Genomic DNA, 22840 nt, shown 5'->3' with positions numbered 1-22840 from the left:
ATAAAAATCTGTGACAAAATAGTTCCTAGGTAATCAGTTTGATGTCTTGCAATCAAAAATCCATAAGCTGGTTTTCACCATGAAAGTCAAGGTAGGCATAATAGAATTCTGCGCATTTAAAACATGAACGGTATCATTATATGCAGCTGGGCTAGTCCTACAAGACATTGTACCTAGTGTATTACGTTTATTTCAGTGTCTGTTCCGGTTTTTTTTTTGTTTTTTTTTGCAGAACCATCCACTTCAACGGGTCCGCAAAAAAAAAAAAAAAACTGAAGTTACTCAGTGTGCATTCTGTTTCCGTATTTCCATGCCGCAAAAAATAGAACATGTCCTATTATTGTCCGCATTACGGACAAGGATAGGACTGTTCTATGAAGATCCAGCTGTTCAGTTCCGCAAAATACGGAATGCACACAGATATCATCCGTATTTTTTGCGGATCAGTTTTTTGCGGACCGCAAAATACATACGGCCGTGTGCATGAGCCCTAAGGGAAAGTCATGGTGACAGATTGATGAAAAGATGCGCCCATAGCATTGAGTTGTACAATTTAACTGTGATGCTAGGTCTCGTGGTAACTGCAACTCAGCTATTCAAACAGTGGCAAGGTAAAAGAAGATGGGACCAACGCAGCTTCCCAACTGTCACATGACTCCTATATGCCTCTGTTAATATTACACAACAAGCATGTGATTTAAAGGCTATGCACATCTTCAAGGGAAGTTTTTTGATGACTGCATTTTACTCATTTTGGGCTATACATTTTTTTTTTCTATAGGTCTTTATTAAGAATATTCAACTGTTCTGTCACAAAGGGTCAACCATTTGTCTAGCTGTGTGAATCGTACTTTTTACTTTAACTTTGTGCCGGTCATCTGATAAACCTTATCTCTATATTACTCAAAGTTCATAAACATGTATTAACGCCACTGTCATGCCCGTGTGTGGGAGGAAGACACCACACCGGACATAGGAGAGGGAACAAGGCCTGAAAGCTAGGGAATAAAGAAGGACACCTAGTCAAATCTCTAGTCACAGTCCTGACTAGCTATCAGTATGAACAGACCCCAAAAGGTAGGCCAGTTAATACACAAAAGTACCTAGACTCCTAACGCACCCTATAAGACACTGGCGATAGTGACAGGACAGAGACTACCTGTTCCTCCACAAAGGAAGGACAACCAGGAGTCTCCCTCAGGCCCACAACAAAGGGCAGGGGAAAAACAACACACAGATAAACCAAAACAAAATGCAAAAGGATAAAGGAAACACTTAACTTTCCAGTAGCTATGGCAGCAACAGGAACTCAGCCGAGAATCAAACACCAGTAGACCACAGATACCGCTGAAGCTATAAACCGCATAACATTGTGGGATAAGCAACTATAAATGAGGAAACTCAAATGACCACAACAGCAAGACCTAGGGGCTAGAGGTGTGGCCAGTATCAGAAACAACAGACATCTATTGATTCACAAGGAAACCTGTCAGATCCAAGCACGTGTTGCCAGTCTCACAGATCTTCTGTCACCCATGAGGCGTCCATATGTCATTAAGATAAGAACTGAGCTATAATGAGTTTTTATAGAGATCAGAGATAACCAACTGTCAGCTGAGCTGCCTTACAGAACAGAGTAAGAATACAAAGCCTGGTACTAGAGAATCTAAAGGTTGTACAGAGAAAGGGGTTCAACATTTTTTAAATAAAGACCAATTTAAAAAATGATTTCTAGCTCAAAAAGAGTGCAATGCCATAATAAAAAATGCTCCCAAAGGCGTACATAGCCTTAAAGTCAAGAGCCAGATTCATGTCTGAACATGAGGCAAGCTGTTTGGCTTTAACTGTATATCTGTGTTTCTTAATGGGATGTGATGCAGTTACCTGAAGCTGCTGCAGCTCTCTTGCATTGCTGTCGCACTGGGCATGCATCTCCAATATCTGCTGTTCATGCTTTTGCAGTTGCTGTGACCTCTCTGCCTTCTGTCTCCTGTCTTCCTGCTGTGTGAACTACAAGGAAAAAAACTTTTTAAATTAACTGTTGCCAAAAATGTTTTTTTTTTTCCCAGATGTTATTTTAGGGCAACAAGACAGAAAACACGAACAAGATACATTCCATACTGACTGGATATACTAGAAATGTCTGATTTGTGTAGATCTGAGTGCTGGGACCTACACATCATAATTAGAATCCCAATGCTCGGTGTCCTAGTCTCAGCAAAGAAGTGAAACAAATCCACGGTCACTCTGTCATGGTGAATGAGATACATGGAAACAGCTAAGTGGGAATGTACAAATCAACACACAATTAAAATGTGGAAACAGATATATATTAAAGAAGAACTCCCGCAAAAATGTTATTCTCTGACCTGTTAGAAAGGCACATGATGTAATCTGTTGTAAATGTAATTTCTTACCAATGTCTGTATTTGTGAGTTATACCTCCCTTCTGATCCTCAGCTGTGTTCTACTCAGCAATTCTAATTTAAATAAATGCTCCATGCAAAACGGAGTTATGATGGCAGAGCCTAAGTGGGTGGTGCATAACATAGGATTTCCCTCTTTGGTGTTCTCTGAACTCTTGTACTATGCACTGCCCCCTTAAGGCTATGCCGGGCATAACGCCATGTATAATTATTTCTCAAGAAAGAAAGAAAAATGAAGAAAATTCCAGCCTTCACAAACATTTCAACTATATGCACCGCACCATAAATGCAATGATTTCTGAACTTTTATCTATTTCCTTGGGATAGAGTGATGTTATGTGAAGCTGCTTCCTTTCCCTTTCAAAGGAAAAAAAAAAAAAAAAGACACATTCAAGCAATTACATAAATGAGAGGAAACATTGTCTCCCCAAATGTGTTATTATTTTATTTTTTTAGAGGGGTTGGGCTTTGGTAATGGTTTTATTTCCTGGATACGGTTATTATATCATTCCCCAGTTGTGAGAATTAGGGCGAATGGAATGCTCTCTGGATATTTCCCTCTACATAGGGGTACTCGGCAGGGATGTCCCTTGTCACCCTTGCTATTCGCAATCGCCATTGAACCTCTTGCTTGTTTGTTGCGCACAGACGCACTGGCAGGGTTTTCAGGTGAGTCATCGAGAAGAGAGTTTCATTATTTTTTTAGAGGGGGGTAAAGATTAAACTATAGATGCCTAGATTAATATATATCTCTATATATATATATATATATATATATATATATATATATATATATATATATATATATATATATATATATATATATATATATATATATATATATAACGTGGGTAGAGGAGAGGGGATAAACTGCAGATGCACAGAATAGTCTGTGTTGCCACATGTTGGTTGGTAAGAAGAGGACATCACAAGTGGATATCTAATTAGGCAAGTACAGCAGAGGGACTTTATACCATTTAATTCTACACAAGGTATTTTAGTAGTCCCTTTAATTCCTTGTAGTGTATTTGGCTAGTGGTACATGGTGATACCTGGCGTTCCTGAAGTATGAAGTAACTATACATTTGTACTGCACACTAAAGAACTTTAGGTGGGGCTAGGAGGAGCCAGGACGCAAGAAACCAACTAGCTATTTAGCAAAGAGCTCAGCTCTATTGAGTAAGATGTGTCTTGCTACCATCACCACCTCTCTTTGTATCATAACTGTCAGGCAGGTGCCATGTAGGGCAATGGACGATGGGAGCTGGCTCATTTGTTCAAGCCTTTTGGTGACTGTTGCTTACTTTACTCTGTATGTTAATATCTAGCAATCATACTTTAGTAAACTGTTATGCACCTAAGTCTTGTTAAGTCATTTTTTCCCCCTGAATCTCATAATTGACAATAATACAAAGATAAACCTAATTTGATGCCGGTCTCATTTATTTATGCCTCTGTTGTATAATTATGAGGGGTTTTGACTGAACCGAAATTGCTTTCATGGCTTTAAACCATGTATGGCAAGATATATTACAAGTGTAAAAAACAAACCACAATTAGGTTGTGAGCCCCAATAAGGACAGTTACCATTGTGAGTGATGACGGTCTCAATGCAGAATATGTTGGCACTATATAAATGAACTACTACTACTACTACTAATTAGAAACCGATTTCTCTCCTAGAAAAAAGCAGCACTTCGCCGGAATATCTACCTGCTTAACCTTCTCCCTCTGTTCCGCACCACTGGAAAAAGAGCTGATGTGAAGACTTTTTTTGTACATAGCCAACCGTGTCTTTGCTTCACTTCTCTGAAGTTTGGGCAAGCGTGCTCTCTCTTGCTGCTGCCGTATTTTGAGTTGTTCAATCATGCGCAGATTGTACCGCTGCATTTGTTCTTGCTCCTAGAAAGGGAGAGTCATTATATAAAAAATATTTTTACATGATGATACCACAGTGTGCATGCACAGCAAATATTCCCAACAATGGTGGTCAAATAATGTAGAATTTTGGAACTAGTTAAAGAAGTGTGAATGTGTTGCAAGAAAGTATGTTATTTTAAACCAGAAATCGTGCCATACCTGTCCTGGGACTGCATCCCAGTCCTATTCAAGTATATAAAGTCATTTCCTTGCAGAGCACGTGTACAAGTTTAGCACCATTTTTTAAAATCGAATGTGGTAGAAGTATCTGGTTAAGAGATAGGAATAGTGATTGTGGCAGCAATGGCGATCAGCTGGTCGTACATATGTAAGCAAAGAGGACTGGGAACAGCTGGCATTGTGGGTACAGAAATTCAGCTCTACGGGGGCCCACAACATCATTTGTGGGTGCCAGCTGTATTATGATATAGCTGGAACCCTACTCTCACTGCCGGAATCAGAGATAACTCGGAATGCCTCAAGTGTCACAGTCAAAGCTGCAGCATATGAGCGCTTAGACAAAGGGAGGGAGCTCCCTTTGTCCGCCCATTGGCACCCCATCAATGGGTGCTGATAGTTCTCATGGCAACCGAGGGCCTTCTCATGATGTAATAGAGTGCCTGTTAAAATCCCTTTACATTGTAATGTAGAAGTATTTAAGGGTATAGTACAAGCGATCAGATGATCACAGGGCCAAGTTCCCTAAGCAGACTACAAAAAGAGTTTTAAAAAGTTGAATAAAGTTTAAAAAAAAAAAACTCTCCTCCACATCAAGAAGGACAAGCCGTAAAGCAACGCAAATCAAGGAAGTAGCAGGTGTTGCTAAGATCTGCAAATGTTCAAATTTTCAAGCACCTAGCTCTAGTCTGTGGCACGTGGAAGGGGCATAAAAGCCAGACTGAAAGCAAAGTTGTTTAGCCAGATGAAACCTCAAAAATCGGATAAAGTCATGTGGGATAATAGTGCGATGCCTCCGGTTTGTAAAGTATCGCTACGCACCTAGGCCAAGATGTCAGCACTCTTCAATGTTGCATGTCCCAGTGGTTGGGAGAACAATGATGAACTTGAATGACAGCAAGAGGTGCACAAAAGAAAACCTGTGCACAGACTAATCGTCCGATTAGAAGAATGGTGCGTAGTGATCCATTCTATACTGCAAGTGAAACTGCACGTCACATCCAAAGCCTAGGGTGGCAAACAGTGTCTACACAAACCATCAGAAGGAATTTGCACAACACTAGGCTACGAGCCAGACATCAAGCTATAAGGCCCCTTTCCCACGGGCGAGTTTTCCGTGCAGGTGCGATGCGTGCGGTGAACGTATTGCACCCGCACTGAATCCTGACCCATTCATTTCTATGGGGCTGTGCACATGAGCGGTGATTTTCACGCATCACTTGTGCGTTGAGTGAAAATCGCAGCATGCTCTATATTGTGCGATTTTCACGCGACACAGGCCCCATAGAAGTGAATGGGGGTGCGTGAAAATCGCATAGCATCCGCAAGCAAGTGCGGATGCGGTGCGATGTTCACGCATGGTTGCTTGGTGACAGTCTATTCACTGTATTATTTTCCCTTATAACATGGTTATAAGGGAAAATAATAGCATTCTGAATACAGAATGCATAGTATAATAGTGCTGGAGGGGTTTAAAAAAGAAATTAAAAAAGTTAACTCACCTTCTCCTCTTGATCGCGTAGTTCACGGTCTCTTTACTTCTTGAATGATGAGCTGTGGGCTAAAGGACCTGTGGTGACGTCAGATCACATGCTCCAATCACCACGGTGATGGACCATGTGATTGGAGCATGTGATCTGACGTCACCACAGGTCCTTTAGCCCACAGCTCATCATTCAAGAAGTAAAGAGACCGTGAACTACGCGATCAAGAGGAGAAGGGGAGTTAACTTTTTTTTTTTTTATTTAATTTTTAAACCCCTCCAGCACTATTATACTATGCATTCTGTATTTAGAATGCTATTATTTCCCCTTATAACCATGTTATAAGGGAAAATAATACAATCTTCAGAACATCATGCGTGATTTTTCTCACGCGAGTACAAAACACATTACAATGTTCCTGCAACGCACCCGCCTCTTATCCGGGCCAAAAATATGACGCCTGTGTGAAAGAGGCCTAAGTGTTCCACTGACCTCATCCCACTGCTCTCAAAGGCTATCATGGTGCACATCAAACATCAATTGAGGTAAATCCTCTTCAGCAAAGAGTTTGTTGTCTTGGAGGCAATGTTAGCCAGAGATTAGTCTGGAGACTATGTGGGCAACACCATGAAGAGGTCCTACTTCTGGGATTATTGGGGGGGGGGGGGGGGGCATAATGGTAGTCAGATACCTCTAGTCTTCTTTTTAGGTACGTCAATAGCTCAGCGTTATATATTGATTTGGTTGTGAAACTAGTGGTATTGTAATTTCTTCAAAGTGTCCTAGGAACCGTTTTTAAAACAGGACAACTCCAGGTCACATGTTGCTTGTGCTATTGTGAGCAGCCTGCATGGCCTAAATGTGCTAATGTGGCCTGCGGCATTTCTGGACCTGTCTCTTCACTAACAAAAGTTAGAATACAACATGGCTAGATCCTTATTTCCCTCAACATCAGTCGTCAGGGGAAAGTCAGATGCCACCACACACATTAAATGGCAAGTTTAGCCAATACACAACGAATGTGTAATGACCAGCTTAGACCTGACGAGGCTGGTGTATTTTGAAAATCTGAGGCAGAATGGCTATACAGTCTCATATTTGAGCATTTCTAAGGCCAGCTAGAAGCTAGATTTATAAAAAGCTCATTTTAATATCATGCAGGAAAACAAAGAATTACACAGCCATTTAGACATGAATTTTCAAAGTAAGTGCACCAGCCTCATCAGGTCTAAGAAATTATTTTATAATGTATGCTGTTTATACTATGAAATCTGAGTTAAATATGGTGTTGTCGAAGGATGCTAATGTCTGTAAAGCGCTGCGGAATATAGTAGCGCTATATAAGTGCATAAAATAAATGAATAAATCATCATAATCCAAAAACCTTAATTTACAAGTTGCAATGATCTGATAAAGTCAACTCGATCCTGCTTTATAACAGAGAGCAGGTGAACACTGGTTTATAGGTGGTCAGTGGGATTTAAACGTAAGGACCATAGGTCACTTCAAAGTGATAGATCATGCAAGGATATGTATTAGTATAGTTTATCACGAGAGCTTCAGTTTGTTCTGTACCTTCTCATGCTTCCTGAGCAGTTCATGACGTTGTAAGAAATATTGATCCTTTAACTGCTGCTTTATAAGTTGATGTCTTTCCTGTAGGTGGCGCTCTTCCAATTCCCATATGCGAGCTTCCCTGTCTGTATGAAGAAAAGATGTAATGCAATGTAAAAATTTCAGGTCTGTCACACACACACATGCAAAATTTATATATTGCTTGAATGCTGTTTTTCCTAGAATTTTAATCGGTCGAAAGCCAGAAACAGAAGTAAACTATAAAATCGAATAAACAAACCTTATATATGTAAAAACTGCTCTGAAACAGCACTGTGTGCACGATTTCTTTACTTTTGTCTAAGGACATTCCATGTCACTATATATCAAATTATGGGCAATTAGGACCTGAAATTTTCTTTTCTATTGCATCATTTTGCACCGCTTCTCTTCCTAAGTTTTCACTGGACAGCAGCACTCCAAGCCACCTGGCTGCAACATTCTGTATGGAGGATGGGCGGTGGTCCCAAAGGTCAGACGTTCATCGGTCATAAAGTGATGAATATCCTAGCGAACTGGGGTTTCTGTAGGGTGAGCCGAGCCACATACTCCATTAAAATAAATGCTTGGGGAAGTGAAATAAGATGTTGCAAGACCGCTCTAAACCGCTTCTCTCCTAGATAAAGTGGTTTGGGTATCTTAAGTAAAATCTAGTTGTTGGAACAGTGTTTCTCTTCATGGAAGGAATCGGACAACCACCTGTTAGTCCCCAGTAGACTGCTAGTAGTTTTAAAGGGCTTCTGTCACCCCACTAAACCTTTTTTTTTTTTTTGCTTACTTATAATCCCTACACTGCGATTTATGGCTACATAATCTAATTAATCATTTTGGTCCAGTAGATTTTGTTTAAAACATGCTTTTAAAATATGCAAATTGCCTTGCTACCAGCAAGTGGGGCGGCTACTTGCTGGTAGCAGCCGCATCCTCCGATCCTAAAGACGCCCCCTCCGCATTGTGATTGACAGGACCAGGGAACGGAATCGTTCTCTGCTGGCCCTGCCTGTTTGCATTCAAAATCTGGTGCCTGCGCCGCGGCCGCTCCATCCTCAATGCACCTGTGCCGATGACGTCACATCTACACCCGGCGCAGGCGCATTGAGGATGGAGCGGCTGAGCGAGCGGCCGCCTCTCAGTGCGCCTGCGCCGATTGAAGACAGGTACGGCCGCGGCGCAGGCACCAGATTTTGAATGCAAACAGGCAGGGCCAGCAGAGAACGATTCTGTTCCCTGGCCCTGTCAATCACAATGCGGAGGGGGTGTCTTTAGGATCGGAGGATGCGGCTGCTACCAGCAAGCAGCCGCCCTACTTGCTGGTAGCAAGGTAATTTGCATATTTTAAAAGCATGTTTTAAACAAAATCTACTGGACCAAAATGATTAATTAGATTATGTATGGATAAATCGCAGTATAGGGATTATAAGTAAGCAAAAAAAAAAAAAAGCCCTTTAACTATTTACAGAGATCTTTTGGGACCTGCCAACAGGAACCTTACAGTATTTCTATAGCCAATGTGCGCAAAACAGACTTGGATGTATAATCACCTCTGAGAAGCTGCTGTTTCTTATTCAGGAATTCCTTTTCCTTGCTATATATCTCTTTCTTGTGCTCCAGTGTAATATCACTCATAACCAGAGCCATATCATCCTTCTGTTTATTTAAGAACTGTTGCTCCTATAGAAGCATACAAAAAGAAAGTGATGGAGAACTGTCATACAATTATTTTATTAGTGCAGTCATCAGTACAATGAACACAAAATATCTGAAAAACAGTAGTTTGGTGATGGACATAACCTGTAAACAAAACAGATGGTGAAATATCAGAAAGACAGAGACGTCATCATGAGGCCAGCCCGCAGATCTCTGTTACATTCCACAGATTACTAGGAACACAAAAGCAGCAAAGAAGCTAATCCAAGGAGCACTTGGCAGACCTTCAGGTCTAGCTTGTAAGACCTAGATGAGATAGTTCCTGTGTTCTATAAGAACAGAGACACAGTGTTACCCGCAAGGTAAAGGGTGCACCTTGCACAGAAACTTGCTGAATGCATCCTTTCAATGATATGTTTTCCTAACGTGACACTATGGAAATAGAGAACAGATACTCCCCTCTCAGGGAACCTGATTCTTGACTATCCCCACAGAATCTAAAATGCCAGTTTAAATAGAAGAATTATAAGACAGGAGCACACATTAGCAAATAATCCTGTTACACTTAGCGTGATGCTTCTTCTCCACAAATCAAAACTGGCATAACCGTAGTAATAGGCCATTAGAGGTTTCCACAGACAGGTAACCATGAACGGATTACCTCACTTTGCTTCATCTGAGAAAACTCATCCATTTTCAGTTTCATTCGTTCTCTGCGTTGATACCTTGGTAGATTTTCCACAGATGCCTTCATCTAAAGACAGGATAGAAGACTGGTGAGTGAACATCTAACCAGCATCTTAGTGGCACTTTCCTGCTGATGCAGACATAATAGTATTTCCAAAAGCTGTTCTTTCAAAAGCAAGAACGGGAACCTACAGACCTTCCTAATCATTAGAGTTCCACCATGAAAAGAACTGACAGTTCGGTCTCTGCTGTCTTAAGGTACTATTACACCAGAATGGCATAAAGATCACTATAAGCGATCGAAGACGTAGCGACTCGCTAACAATGAAAATTTCACATAGGATAATCGCTCGTACTTGCGGTCGTTACCCATTCACTTTTAAATCGTTCCTTGTAAACATGGGGGACAGATGCTTGGTCAAAAGGCATGTATGAGATAGTTAGTGAGTAGACGACTCTGTATTATACTAACAGATCTATTAACGAGGAGCTATAATTTTGAAAGATCACAATGGATGAGAAACGAGTGATTTGTCGCTAGTCTTATTACATCACGCAAATTTTGTTCAGTTTCGCTCACATGCACGAGATCTATATGAAATTTGCTCCGTGTAATAGGACCTGTAGGAGTCAGATGAAAGATTTATTTCTTGCTGCTTGCAAAGCAACAACTTATTCTGTGATGTTGCACACAAATCATCATAAACCTGTCCCTGTCCTTGAGGTTCACAATGTAAATTTGAAAATCTTGCACACAAAAGGATGATTTGTTGAATGTTACATGAACACAGCCGCTGCTGAACACATTTTTTTGTAAAGTAGTTGTCCAGCATAAGAAAAACATCTGTGCTTCTTCAAAGGGTATGTCAGTAACCAGCCTTATTATTGTTGGGAGACCCTAAAAATGTTCACACTCCTGTGGAAACCAGTCACCCATTCCTACCATAAAGTAGCTTGGTGCAGAAAAGGGTTAAAAAATGTTTTTTTTTCCAGATCTAGCATATGGATTGCTTTTCCTCTGGATAAGGTATCAATATCAGATTGGTGGGGGTGCTCTCACCACCACTTCTGGTCAGCTCTTTCACAAGGCTCTGGAAGTTGTGTGAGCGCTGAAGTCTCTTCATTGTTTACATGGGGCTGTCTACGTGTAAGGAGTCTCCTTGGTAGTGGTGCCGCAAGATATTGCAGTTTCTTCTCATTCAGGTTACCGGGTCAAATGCAAAATGGTATAATACTATTACTAAATAGTGTGTAGGAAGATGGACTGAAGTAAACAATAAAGAGACTGCAGTGCTCACATAAGTGCTGCGGCTTCTTTACACAGTTGACTGGGGGGGGGGGGGTCCGATTCTATTGAGTATAGGCCATTAATACTATTAACCCAGAACACTTCCTTAAGAATTCTAGAATTTTATATTTTGACCAAAATGGCCAATGTATTTTAATAGGGTTATCCCACAAATATTCAAAACTTTTTAAACCAGCACCTAGATCGGAATACTCTTGTAATTGCATGTAATTAAACATTTAAAAAGTTATATAATAAAAATGTATCTGTATAGCGCCAACTGCTTTGTTTATTTATTTCTTTGTCCTGCTCACTGAGAAGGCCGCACATGCTCAGTTTCATCCTTCATCTGCCTCCTGAGCTGTGATAGGGAGATCTGAGACACGCCCCCTGAGCTGCAGCAGAAAAGACACTCCCCTTGAGCTGTCAGCATGATATAAATCCAGCAGAGCAATGAATGGGGAGATCTCTCAATCACTTTAATGGGTCCGCGATCTGCCCGTTCTGCAAAAAGATAGGACATGTTCTATCTTTTTGCGGAATGGAAGTACAGGACGAAACCCCACTGAAGCACTCCATAGTGGTTCCGTTCCGCACCTCCGGATTTGCGGACCCATTGAAGTAAATGGGTTCGCATCCGTGATGCGGAATGCACATGGAACGGTGCCCGTGTGTTGCGGATCCGCAAATGCGGTCTGCAATACGGCAACGGGTAGCACATCGTGTGCAGGAGGCCTTAACCCCTTAAGGACTCAGCCCTATTTCACATTAAGGACTTGGCCATTTTTTGCAAATCTGACCAGTGTCCCTTTAAGTGCTCATAACTTTAAAACACTTTGACTTATCCAGGCCATCCTGAGATTGTTTTTTCGTCACAAATTGTACTTCATGACACTGGTAAAATGAAGTCAAAAAAATTATTTTTTTTGCATAAAAAAATACCTAATTTACAAAAAATTTTGAAAAATTTGCAAATTTCAAAGTTTCAGTTTCTCTACTTCTGTAATACATAGTAATACCCCCAAAAATTGTGATGACTTTACATTCCCCATATGTCTACTTCAGGTTGGAATTATTTTGGGAATGATATTTTATTTTTTGGGGATGTTACAAGGTTTAGAACTTTAGAAGCAAATATTGAAATTTTTCAGAAATTTACAAAAACCCAATTTTTAGGGACCACTACAGCTCTGAAGTCACTTTGCGAGGCTTACATAATAGAAACCACCCAAAAATGACCCCATTCTATAAACTACACCCCTCAAGGTATTCAAAACTGATTTTACAAACGTCCTTAACCCTTTAGGTGTTGCACAAGAGTTATTGGCAAATGGGGATGAAATTTGAGAATTTCATTTTTTTGCCTAATTTTCCATTTTAACCCATTTTTTCCACTAACAAAGCAAGGATTAACAGCCAAACAAGACTGTATCTTTATTGCCCTGACTCTGCCGTTTACAGAAACACCCCATATGTGGCCATAAACTACTGTACGGCCACACAGCGGGGCGTAGAGTGAAAGGTGCGCCGTTTGGTTTTTGGAAGCCAGATTTTGCTGGACTGGTTTTTTGACACCATGTCCCATTTGAAGCCCCCTGATGCACCCCTAGAGTAGAAACTCCCTAAAAGTGACCCCATCTAAGAAACTACACCCCTCAAGGTATTCAAAACTGATTTTAAAAACTTTGTTAACCCTTTAGGTGTTGCACAAGATATAATGGAAAATAGAGATACAATTTCAAAATTTCACTTTTTTGGCAGATTTTCCATTTTATTATCTTTTTTCAAGTAACAAAGCAAGGGTTAACAGCCAAACAAAACTCATTATTTATGGCCCTAATTCTGTAGTTTACAGAAACACCCCATATGTGGTCGTAAACTGCTGCACGGGCACACGACAGGGCGCAGAAGGAAAGGAATGCCATACGGTTTTTGGAAGGCAGATTTTGCTGGACTGTTTTTTTTTTACACCATCTCCCATTTGAAGCCCCCCTGATGCACCCCTAGAGTAGAAACTCCAAAAAAGTGACCCCATTTTAGAAACTATGGGATTAGCTGGCAGTTTTCTTGGTACTAGTTTAGGGTACATATGATTTTTGGTTGCTCTATATTACACTTTTTGTGCGGCAAGGTAACCAGAAATAGCTTTTTTGGCACCGTTTTTTTTTTTTGTTATTTACAACATTCATCTGAAAGGTTAGATCATGTGGTAATTTTATAGAGCAGGTTGTCACGGACGCGGCGATACCTAATATGTATACATTTTTTTTTTTATGTAAGTTTTACACAATGATTTCATTGTTAAAACAAAAAAAGTTTTAGTGTCTCCATAGTCTAAGAGCCATAGTTTTTTCAGTTTTTGGGCGATTATCTTATGTAGGGTCTCATTTTTTGCGGGATGAGATGGCTGTTTTATTGGCACTATTTTGGGGTGCATATGACTTTTTGATCGCTTGCTATTGCACTTTTTGTGACGTAAGATGACAAAAAATAGCTTTTTTTAAACCGTTTTTATTTTTATTTTTTTACGGTGGTCATCTGAGGGGTTAACTCATGTGATATTTTTATAGAGCCGGTCGATACGGACACGGCGATACCTAATATGTATACTTTTTTTTATTTATGTAAGTTTTACACAATGATTTAATTTTTGAAACAAAAAAAATGATGTTTTAGTGTTTCCATAGTCTAAGAGCCATAGTTTTTTCAGTTTTTTGGCGATAATCTTGGGTAGGGTCTCATTTTTTGCGGGATGAGATGCCGGTTTGATTGGCACTATTTTGGCGTACATGCGACTTTTTTGATCACTTTTATTACCTTTTTTGGGAAGTAGGGTGGGCAAAATTTAAATTTTCTCATAGTTTTTATTTTTATGGCGTTCACCGTGCGGGGAAAGTAACATGACCGTTTTATAGATCAGGTCGTTACGGACACGGCGATACCAAACATGTGTAGGGAATTTTATTTTTTTCATTTTTTATTAGTGTTAAATGTGTTTTTTGATTTTCACTTTTTTTTCACTTTTTCTTACTTTTTTTTTTGACCCAGACCCACTTGGTTCTTGAAGATCCAGTGGGTCTGGTGTCTGCATAATACAGTACAGATCCTATATAGGTTTCTGTACTGTATTTTACTTACACTGAACAGATCTATGCTTTCAGCATAGATCTGTTCAGCACCATGGACAGAAGGACGCCTGAGCAGGCGTCCTGTTGCCATGGGAACCCTCCCCGTCTGCCACAACTTCGCAGACGGGGAAGGGTAAGGACTGGGGCTTCGGGGGGGCTGTCTGGGGGCTCTCTCCCTCTCCCATCGGGGGGCTGCAAAGGCACAGCAGCCCCCCGATGGGAGAGGGAGGGAGCCGCATCTTACTGTTAACTCTTTCCATACAGCGGTCCGTACGGACCGCTGTATGGAAAGGGTTAAACGGCTGACATCCATTCACAGATGTCAGCCGTTTATACCAGGGTGCCAGCAATGTGCTGGCACCCTGGTATACCCACTAGAAGCCAACGATTATTCGGCGGGAGGCGGGCGGGGGATCGCGATCCCGCCTGCCGCACCGCCCGCCTCCCGCAACACCCCCCCTGCACCTCCCACCAGGCTAAAATCATGCAGGGGTGCAGGGGGGGTGATAACTATAGATTTGTGCCACACTAAAGTTTCTGATCGCCGCGGTCAGGGACCGCGGCGATCAGAAACAGCAGAAATAGCAACAAACCGCAGGTCTGAATTGACCTGCGGTTTGCTGCGGTTTGCTGCGATCGCCGATACGGGGGGGGGGGTCATATGACCCTCCTCGGCGTTGTGACAGGATGCCGACTGAATGATTTCAGCCGGCATCCTGTGCGGATTAACCCCTGGGGCGCCACAATCTCAATTTAAACTAATGACGTACCGGTACGTCATGGGTCCTTAAGGACTCGGGATCCATGCCGTACCGGTACGGCATGGGTCCCTAAGGGGTTAAATAGCGTTATTCAAAATAATTAAAATCTTGGGCAAGTCCTCTAATTGCCTTAAATAAGAAATTATGTTACAGTCGCTCCTTTTTTAGCACCATTATTGGTGCCCCTGGTCCAATTCTCCGGCTGCTGCTTGTTTAAAAACGGCAGCAGTGACGTACCAGTATACAACACAACTGCTGCAGCCAAGCTACCACTGAGGACGGTGAATGGCTGTAGTGGTCACATGCTATACACCTGTACGTCAGTGAAAGCATGACGTGCAGATATATGCCACATGACCACTGCACCCAAACAACGTGCTCAGCAGTAATTCATTGTGGGCACCGTCTGACTGCAGCAGTCACGTGCCGTATATCAGATACCACATCACTGTTGCAGTTTGAAGAAGTTGCAGGAGGACTGGACCAGCGCCACAGATATTTTACCACATGACAGGAGGCTTCATATTTTGCATTAAACTCTCTTTACTTACTCCACATAGCAGTAAAGAAACAGTTAAAACAGTAACCAATCAAAATGCAATAGGAGGTAATATATTCTGAGCCGTAAGACTCCTCCTCCTCTTTCTTTACTGCTCCATCAGACAGACAGGTCAGAGTTTCTGCTCTCCCAGTTATAAGGTTTTGGGGGTTACGTATTTCCATTTGAGTGTTTTTCTTTCTATCCTTGTGGTAATATTTAATGCCTACCGCTATATATGTCTTGTGAATCAGCGTTAAAAATGCAAAATATGAAGCCTCCTGTCATGTGGTAAAATTGAAGATTATGCTAGCGCTAGTGTACTTATAATCTTAATTTTAGTAATGACAGGAGGCGAGTATTTTCCCACCTCTTTCCCACCCTTGGTAAGTGCTCGTGGGTAAGTATATGGTTTCATTCCCTTTTGCGTTTTAGCAGCCAAGATTCTTTTAAGTGATGTCATTTACTGTCATTTTATGTGGGTCGTGCCTGCAAGCAGGTTCAGTTTCGGTTCCTAACCCATTTCACGTTATTTTTCAGTATAAATGCTTGAGGTTTCCGGTCCAACTTCAGGGAGTTTTCTTCGTGTCGATCGGACTTCGTCCCACGGAGATCTGAGTGCGGACAGAAGGTCTTTTGATGCCGGTTACAGTTCATTCCGGATTTTCTTCATGCCTTACAGCTACAGGACAAGGAATTTGTTCGGTGGTTCGTGGTTTGAGAGACATTGACTTTAGTTTGTCCAGTTTTTTCTGATGTCGCATGCGAAAGAGGAGGAGGAGTCTCACGGCTCAGAATATATTACCTCCTATTGCATTTTGATTGGTTACTGTTTTAACTGTTTCTTTACTGCTATGTGGAGTAAGTAAAGAGAGTTTAATGCAAAATACTCGCCTCCTGTCATTACTAAAATTAAGATTATAAGTACACTAGCGCTAGCATAATCTTCAATTGTCACTAGAGAAAGGAGCGAGTATAACATTTGTTATTTTAAGCAACAAAATTGTAAAAGCCACTGAAAACCTACGTAAACCCACCCTTACACAGGACAATCTGCTGCCAGCAAACCATGATGTGCCACAGGAAAAATAAGATCACCTGATGAATGAGCATAGCCTTCTTGTCATGCAACACATTTCAAGGACCCGATCCAGAAGAGAAAAAATATTAGGGATGATGGCAAACAAAACAGCAAGTTACCTCTTTTTTTCGTAGCTTTAGATGCTCAAGGAATTTTGCATGTACACGCTCTTGCTCAGTACGGATGCGTTTGGCCTCATCTCTTCGGCGTGTAGCATGCTCCTGCTCCATCCGCTCAATCTGCTGCTTTTGCTGGCGCTCCAGTAACTCCAGCTCTGTGTCATAGAACTTTTTCTTTGCCTTAACAAATATAGCAATTCAACCCAGTAGTTAGCATGCATACAATGGAATTTTCGTTTACTGAAAATAGGTAGCTTCATATAAGCACTGTAACGAATTATACTCTGAAGTGGTTCAATAGTTTGATTCCTGTGTATACAAAATACTGCTTGCTGTACAAGAATGGCCCGCTAGTTGATTTTATGCTACTGAAGCTGGTTAACCTACATATAACTGGTGCAATGGACAAGCAGTGGACAACTAGACATCTATGAAGAAAGAAGGCACAGGTACGACTTCTGTAAAAATGTATGTACTTCATTGACCAACCCATGTTAGAGAGGATACCATTTTAGACAAAGGCAGTACTTGCTATGGAGACCTCTGAAGTGGAAGAAAAATTTATTGAAATGTATATACTGGTTACTTTGATTAAAATAAAAAAGTTGCACATAGTTTCAGTCTTCAATCTTATATTTTTAGAGCAACCGGCCCCAAGTTACAGACTTTTCTCATCTACCTCCCAGGAATATCTGCTAGATGTGTGCAGGGGTGTATCCATCACGAGGCAAACAAGGCATTTGCCTAGGACGGCACTGGGGCGGCAAAATGCCTTGTTTGCCTAGTGAAAGTTACACAATATGCTAAATATTTTTTTTGCCCCCTTGTCCGATCCGATCAGGGGGTCGTCTTATACAGACCCGATGGTATATTCTAACCCCCAGGTGTTCCCATGGTGACGGGGATGCTTGCCTGGGGGGTTAGAATACACCATCGGATCTGAGTTTTCACAATCTCAGTGAGAACGTGAAAACTCAAATCCAATGGTATATTCTAACCCCTAGGCGTTCCCATGGTGACGGGGACGCTTGCCTGGGGGTTAGAATATACAGGGCCACGCCGCTCACAAACAGGAGTACATTTATAAACTGTAATCAGTAACTTTAATCATCGCAGATCTCTTTACTTGGATACCTTACTCTGTCTTAGCTCCGGTAACAGCAGGCAGTGCGGGCGGCGCTCACTCACTGACGTCACGCGCCTGCTCCCCCCACTAGGCGGCGCAGGCGTGTGACGTCAGCGAGTGAGCGCCGGCCGCACTGCCTGCTGTTACCGGAGCTGAGAGTAAGGTATCCTAGTAAAGAGATCAGCGATGATTAAAGTTACTGATTACAGTTTATAAATTTATTCCTGTGAGCGTCGGGGAGGGGAATCTGTGGATGGCACTGTTTAGGGGAGGGGGGGGGGGGGTCTGTGGATGGCACTGTTTAGGGGAGGAGGGGGGATCTGTGGATGGCACTGTTTAGGGGAGGGGGGGTCTGTGGATGGCACTGTTTAGGGGAGGAGGGGGGATCTGTGGATGGCACTGTTTAGGGGAGGGGGGGGTCTGTGGATGGCACTGTTTAGGAGAGGGGGAGGGGATCTGTGGATGGCACCGTTTAGGGGAGGCGGGGGAGGGGATCTGTGGATGGCACTGTTTAGGGGAGGCGGGGGAATCTGTGGATGGCACCGTTTAGGGGAGGGGGGGGGAATCTGTGGATGGCACCGTTTAGGGGAGGGGGGGGGGGAATCTGTGGATGGCACCGTTTAGGGTCATCCATAGATCCCCCCCCCATAGCAGTGTCATCCACTGGTCCCCTTCCCCATATCAGTGTCATCCACAGATTCCCCTCCCATAACTATGCCATCCACAGATCCCCCTCCCCATAACTATGCCATCCACAGATCCCAGTCAAATCCCTGGACTGGAGATAGTCTTAAGAACAGCGAGGGCTGGGCATTCAGGGGTAGTCTTATATGGCGAGTATAGCCCAAAACCTTTATTTTAAATGGAAAAGTTGGGGTCGTCTTATACTTCGGAAAATACGGTACTTCCTTCTCCTTCTGACTTCCTCCTGACCTCCCCTGCCTTTTGCTTCTGCGCTTTGCCGTCGTGACGTCACACGGAGGTGGAGTCACAGGCCTGCAACGCTAGGGTGAGCCTTATCTCCTCCAAGTGCAGAATAGATCCTGCACATGGCCCCGGCCAACAACGCACTGATCCCTGAGCCTGCCGTCTTCAAAAACTGTAAGTACTTAAATTACAGTAATTCACAAAAAATCTATTAGTTGTTTATGGGGTAAGGGGAGAGAATTAGGGAGGGGGGTTAATACTGTACTATCTCTAGCTGCACATTGTTTAAAAAAAAGTAATCTGTAAAATATATTTGTGTTAGAAGTTGTGCTTTTTTAATTTTTAGAAAAAATGATACAGCCATTTTATTTAATGTATCTGTGCTAATTTCTGTGCTGTGGGGGCGGGGGGGGGGGGAGTATTACACAATCTTTATATATTTTTTTATACATATACAGATTGTGTAATACTGCCCCTCACCCCCCCCCCCCCCAACCAACACAAAAATTAGCACAAATGTATTAAATAAAATGGCTGCCTATATCATTATTCTAAAAATTAAAAAAGCTCAACTTCTGATTCACATACTTTGTATTTTACAGATTTTTATATATCTGCAAAATACAACATATTTGTGTCAAACTAGGAATGTGCATGTTTTTTTTTTCAAATAACTTTGAAATAAAATGTGTATCATCTAATACATACATACATACATTTGTGATGATTCTTTTACAGAAAGGAAGATGTGAAGCTCTAACAGGAAAGGGTGGGGCCTAAATAGGAAGGGGTTTGGCCTTGACAGGAAGCAGTGGCTCAAATTTATATTAGGGGGGTGCCCGAGTTTAGTCTCGCCTAGGGCAGCACAAAACCAAGATATACCACTGGATGTGTGTGCCCAAGAGGCTGCTGCCTTTACCTTGTGTGTGCTTTCCTCCCTGTCTACAGCCTGTGTTACCCCTGTCTTCCAGGCTGGTTTGTCTGCCCCTCCACACTCTGATCTGCCACGTACAACTCTCACTTCTCTTTAGTTCTAACACTGAAAGAAGCGAGGGTAGAGATGTGAGACAACCAGGAGCAGTGCTTTTGGGACTTCCTTTAGTTGTACTCGTGTTGTAGATTTGGATATTTTGGGGGTTCCATTTTCAAATACACAACTAAGGCCCTCTGCTTTTTTTTCCTCTCCATTTATATTGAAATATAGGTGAAAATGTGGGTATTAGGAGGTTTTATCTGACAAACTAATAAAAGTTTCTTACATGCATTTCCTGTTCAAAGCGACGTATCATCTGCTCCTGCTGTAACACATGCTTTGTGTTCAGCTGGGTCTGGTTCCTGTGTTCTTCTTTCTGCAGCAATCTCAATTCACGTAGCTCCTGGCGCCTGCAATTCATGGAAAAATCTGGTCACAAACATAAATTGCACCTTTTCTTAAAGAGAACTTTGCCATGTCTCTAATGCTGTCTTCTAACAGGTCGGTAACTCGTGTGTTAACATGAAATAGTTTTAGAGAACTTCTATCAAACTTTGCGGCATGTGGACAGCACTACCAGATATGAGCCATATGATGTGTTTTCTACCCAACCATCTAGTTACTGTGCATAGAGAAACAACTGTCAATTAGCAGCTGGAAAGCAGGTCTGGCACTGTCCAAGCAGAGCTGCCAGTGTGAGATGATATTGGTACACCCCTACACACACATTGGTAACACCCAGCTGCAGATTCATTAAAGGGAACCTGATACCACAAAATGATCTGATCTGTAGTAGGTAGTACGTTATAGAGCAGAAGTAGCTGAGCAGACTGATATATAGCTCTTTAGGAAAATAGTCGCACACGGTGGAAGAGTTATCAGTGATTGATAGCATTCTCTGTGTAAGTGTGTATACATATAGCTGTCAGTCACTGATAGTTGTACACGGGGAGGTGTTATCAGGGATTGATAGCATTCTCTGTGTAAGTGTGTATACATATAGCCGTCAGTCCCTGATAGTTGTACACGGGGAGGTGTTATCAGGGATTGATAGCATTCTCTGTGTAAGTGTGTATACATATAGCTGTCAGTCCCTGATAGTTGTACATGGGGAGGTGTTATCAGGGATTGAAAGCATTCTCTGTGTGTGTATACATATAGCTGTCAGTCACCGATCGTTATACATGGGGGAAGTGTTATCAGTGATTGATATTCTCTGTGTAAGTGTGTATACAGAGATAACTGTCAGTCACTGATAGTTGTACACAGGAGAGGTGTTCTCAGTGATTAATAGTATTCTCTGTATAACGGTCACACGGACCCCATGTATTAAAAACTCACATATTTAAATGTTTAAAATTGAAAGTTTTCCAGAATCTTTTCCCACAAACTATACAGTCTGCTCAGCATCTCTTGTTCTATAACATGCTGGCTGTAAACTGCATGGCTGTTCAAGGTTAGGTTCTCTGTAAAAGGTTTTTCTGGGATTTTAATATTGCTGACCCATCCTCGGAATAGGTCATCAATATCAGAATGGCGGGGGTCTGACACCCGGCACCCCCGCCGATCAGCTGGTTGAAGGGAAGGCCACGCTCTGCGCGAGCACAGACTTTCCTTGTTTGTTTTGAATTGAAATGAACAGGGTGGCTTGTTGTTACACCTGCTCGCCATCAACCAGCTAATCGGCAGGGGTGCCGGGTGTAAGACCCCTGCCGATCTGATATTGATGACCTATCCCGAGAATAGGTCATTAATATGAAAATCCCAGAAACCCCTTCAATACATTTCTAGTAGCAATAACTAAGGAAGAGAAAAGAGTTATATGAAAAGGTGCTCCAGAATCATAACTGCATGGGGAATAAAATTATGTGGTAAAGTTAATGTTTCCTACATCTACACATTTACGTTCACTGTCTAGCCAACTAGCATAGAACTTTCAGAATTAAGTCCTATGTACCTCAGAAAGCGCATCTCTTCATCCTTCTTCTCATCATCACCGATGATCTTTGAGGTGGTGATACTCACTTCTACACCATCAACTACATATCGTCTGGTGCGTTTCAAAGTCTTGTTGTGAAGACGAGACTCCTAGAACAAGAAAACATTTCCAACTTTTACACATGTATTCAAAATAATACGATGTGATGGGGAACAAGTAGCATTATTGTTTTGCAGATTACTATAGAAAACAAATTACATTTTATGAGACGCACTCGGCTCAGTAAATGGATGTGCACATTGCTGTATACTCTAAACACCAGGTGGCGCCATAGTATGTAAGAAAATGTCAATGTATTAATGGATAATTTTTGTTAACTGCATGGAAATGGCAAATATTGCTTATATCTAATAATCTATACAATGAATATGATATTTAATGGTCGGACAACCCTTTAAGATATAAGGAACAATTCACCCTGATGAAATAGTTTTATCTTGAGTAACTAGATACTGCTACAATGTAGAGTTATGTCTTGTACACAAATGTTGACTACATGCCCATGCACACATGTTCCAGAATTCTTCTTGCGAGTGTCATCTGTTAATAATCAGACACTATTTGACAAAGTAATGGAGAGGATATGTGGTGATAATATTTCAGGATTGGAAAGGAGCAGGTTGGTGGCCATGTTCCAGGAGGTGGAGGTGAGCAGACACACGGCAGCAGCATGGATGAATCATTAACAGTTTAGCAAACATAAAAAAACTGTTTAGTACTAGCCTTTAAATACAGAATATAGCCAGCCGATCAGCGATTTATAATTCTGAAGAAATACACTACATGGTCTAAAATGTGGCCACGCGTTACTGGATTGGACTATTTCTGCCACATTTCTTGCCATAACGTGCATACAATCAAGCATACAGTCAACTACTTTCCTTAGAATTTAGCCACTAGTAAGATAATGTCCTAGGATTTGGTTTGTCAAATTTCTGCCCTGCT

General features: G+C 41.8%; 1 protein-coding gene across 1 annotated transcript in view; it reads right to left on the bottom strand.

Moving 5' to 3' along the window:
• Positions 1–22840, bottom strand: part of STK10 (serine/threonine kinase 10) — a 130648-nt gene that overhangs the window by 5747 nt on the left and 102061 nt on the right. Inside the window, exons 10-17 of the mRNA XM_044280728.1 lie at positions 21854–21984; positions 20183–20306; positions 16871–17050; positions 9930–10022; positions 9163–9292; positions 7583–7707; positions 4140–4328; positions 1885–2010 (exon numbers count right to left, since the gene is read on the bottom strand). Coding sequence (XP_044136663.1) covers positions 1885–2010; positions 4140–4328; positions 7583–7707; positions 9163–9292; positions 9930–10022; positions 16871–17050; positions 20183–20306; positions 21854–21984 — 1098 coding nt within the window. The remainder of the gene's footprint in view (positions 1–1884; positions 2011–4139; positions 4329–7582; positions 7708–9162; positions 9293–9929; positions 10023–16870; positions 17051–20182; positions 20307–21853; positions 21985–22840) is intronic.

This window comes from Bufo gargarizans, chromosome 2 (genome assembly GCF_014858855.1).
Source record: "Bufo gargarizans isolate SCDJY-AF-19 chromosome 2, ASM1485885v1, whole genome shotgun sequence".
NCBI classification, from domain to species: Eukaryota; Metazoa; Chordata; class Amphibia; order Anura; family Bufonidae; genus Bufo; species Bufo gargarizans.
The sequence above is the reverse complement of the archived record's forward strand: the minus strand, read 5'-3'. Positions and strand labels throughout refer to the sequence as shown.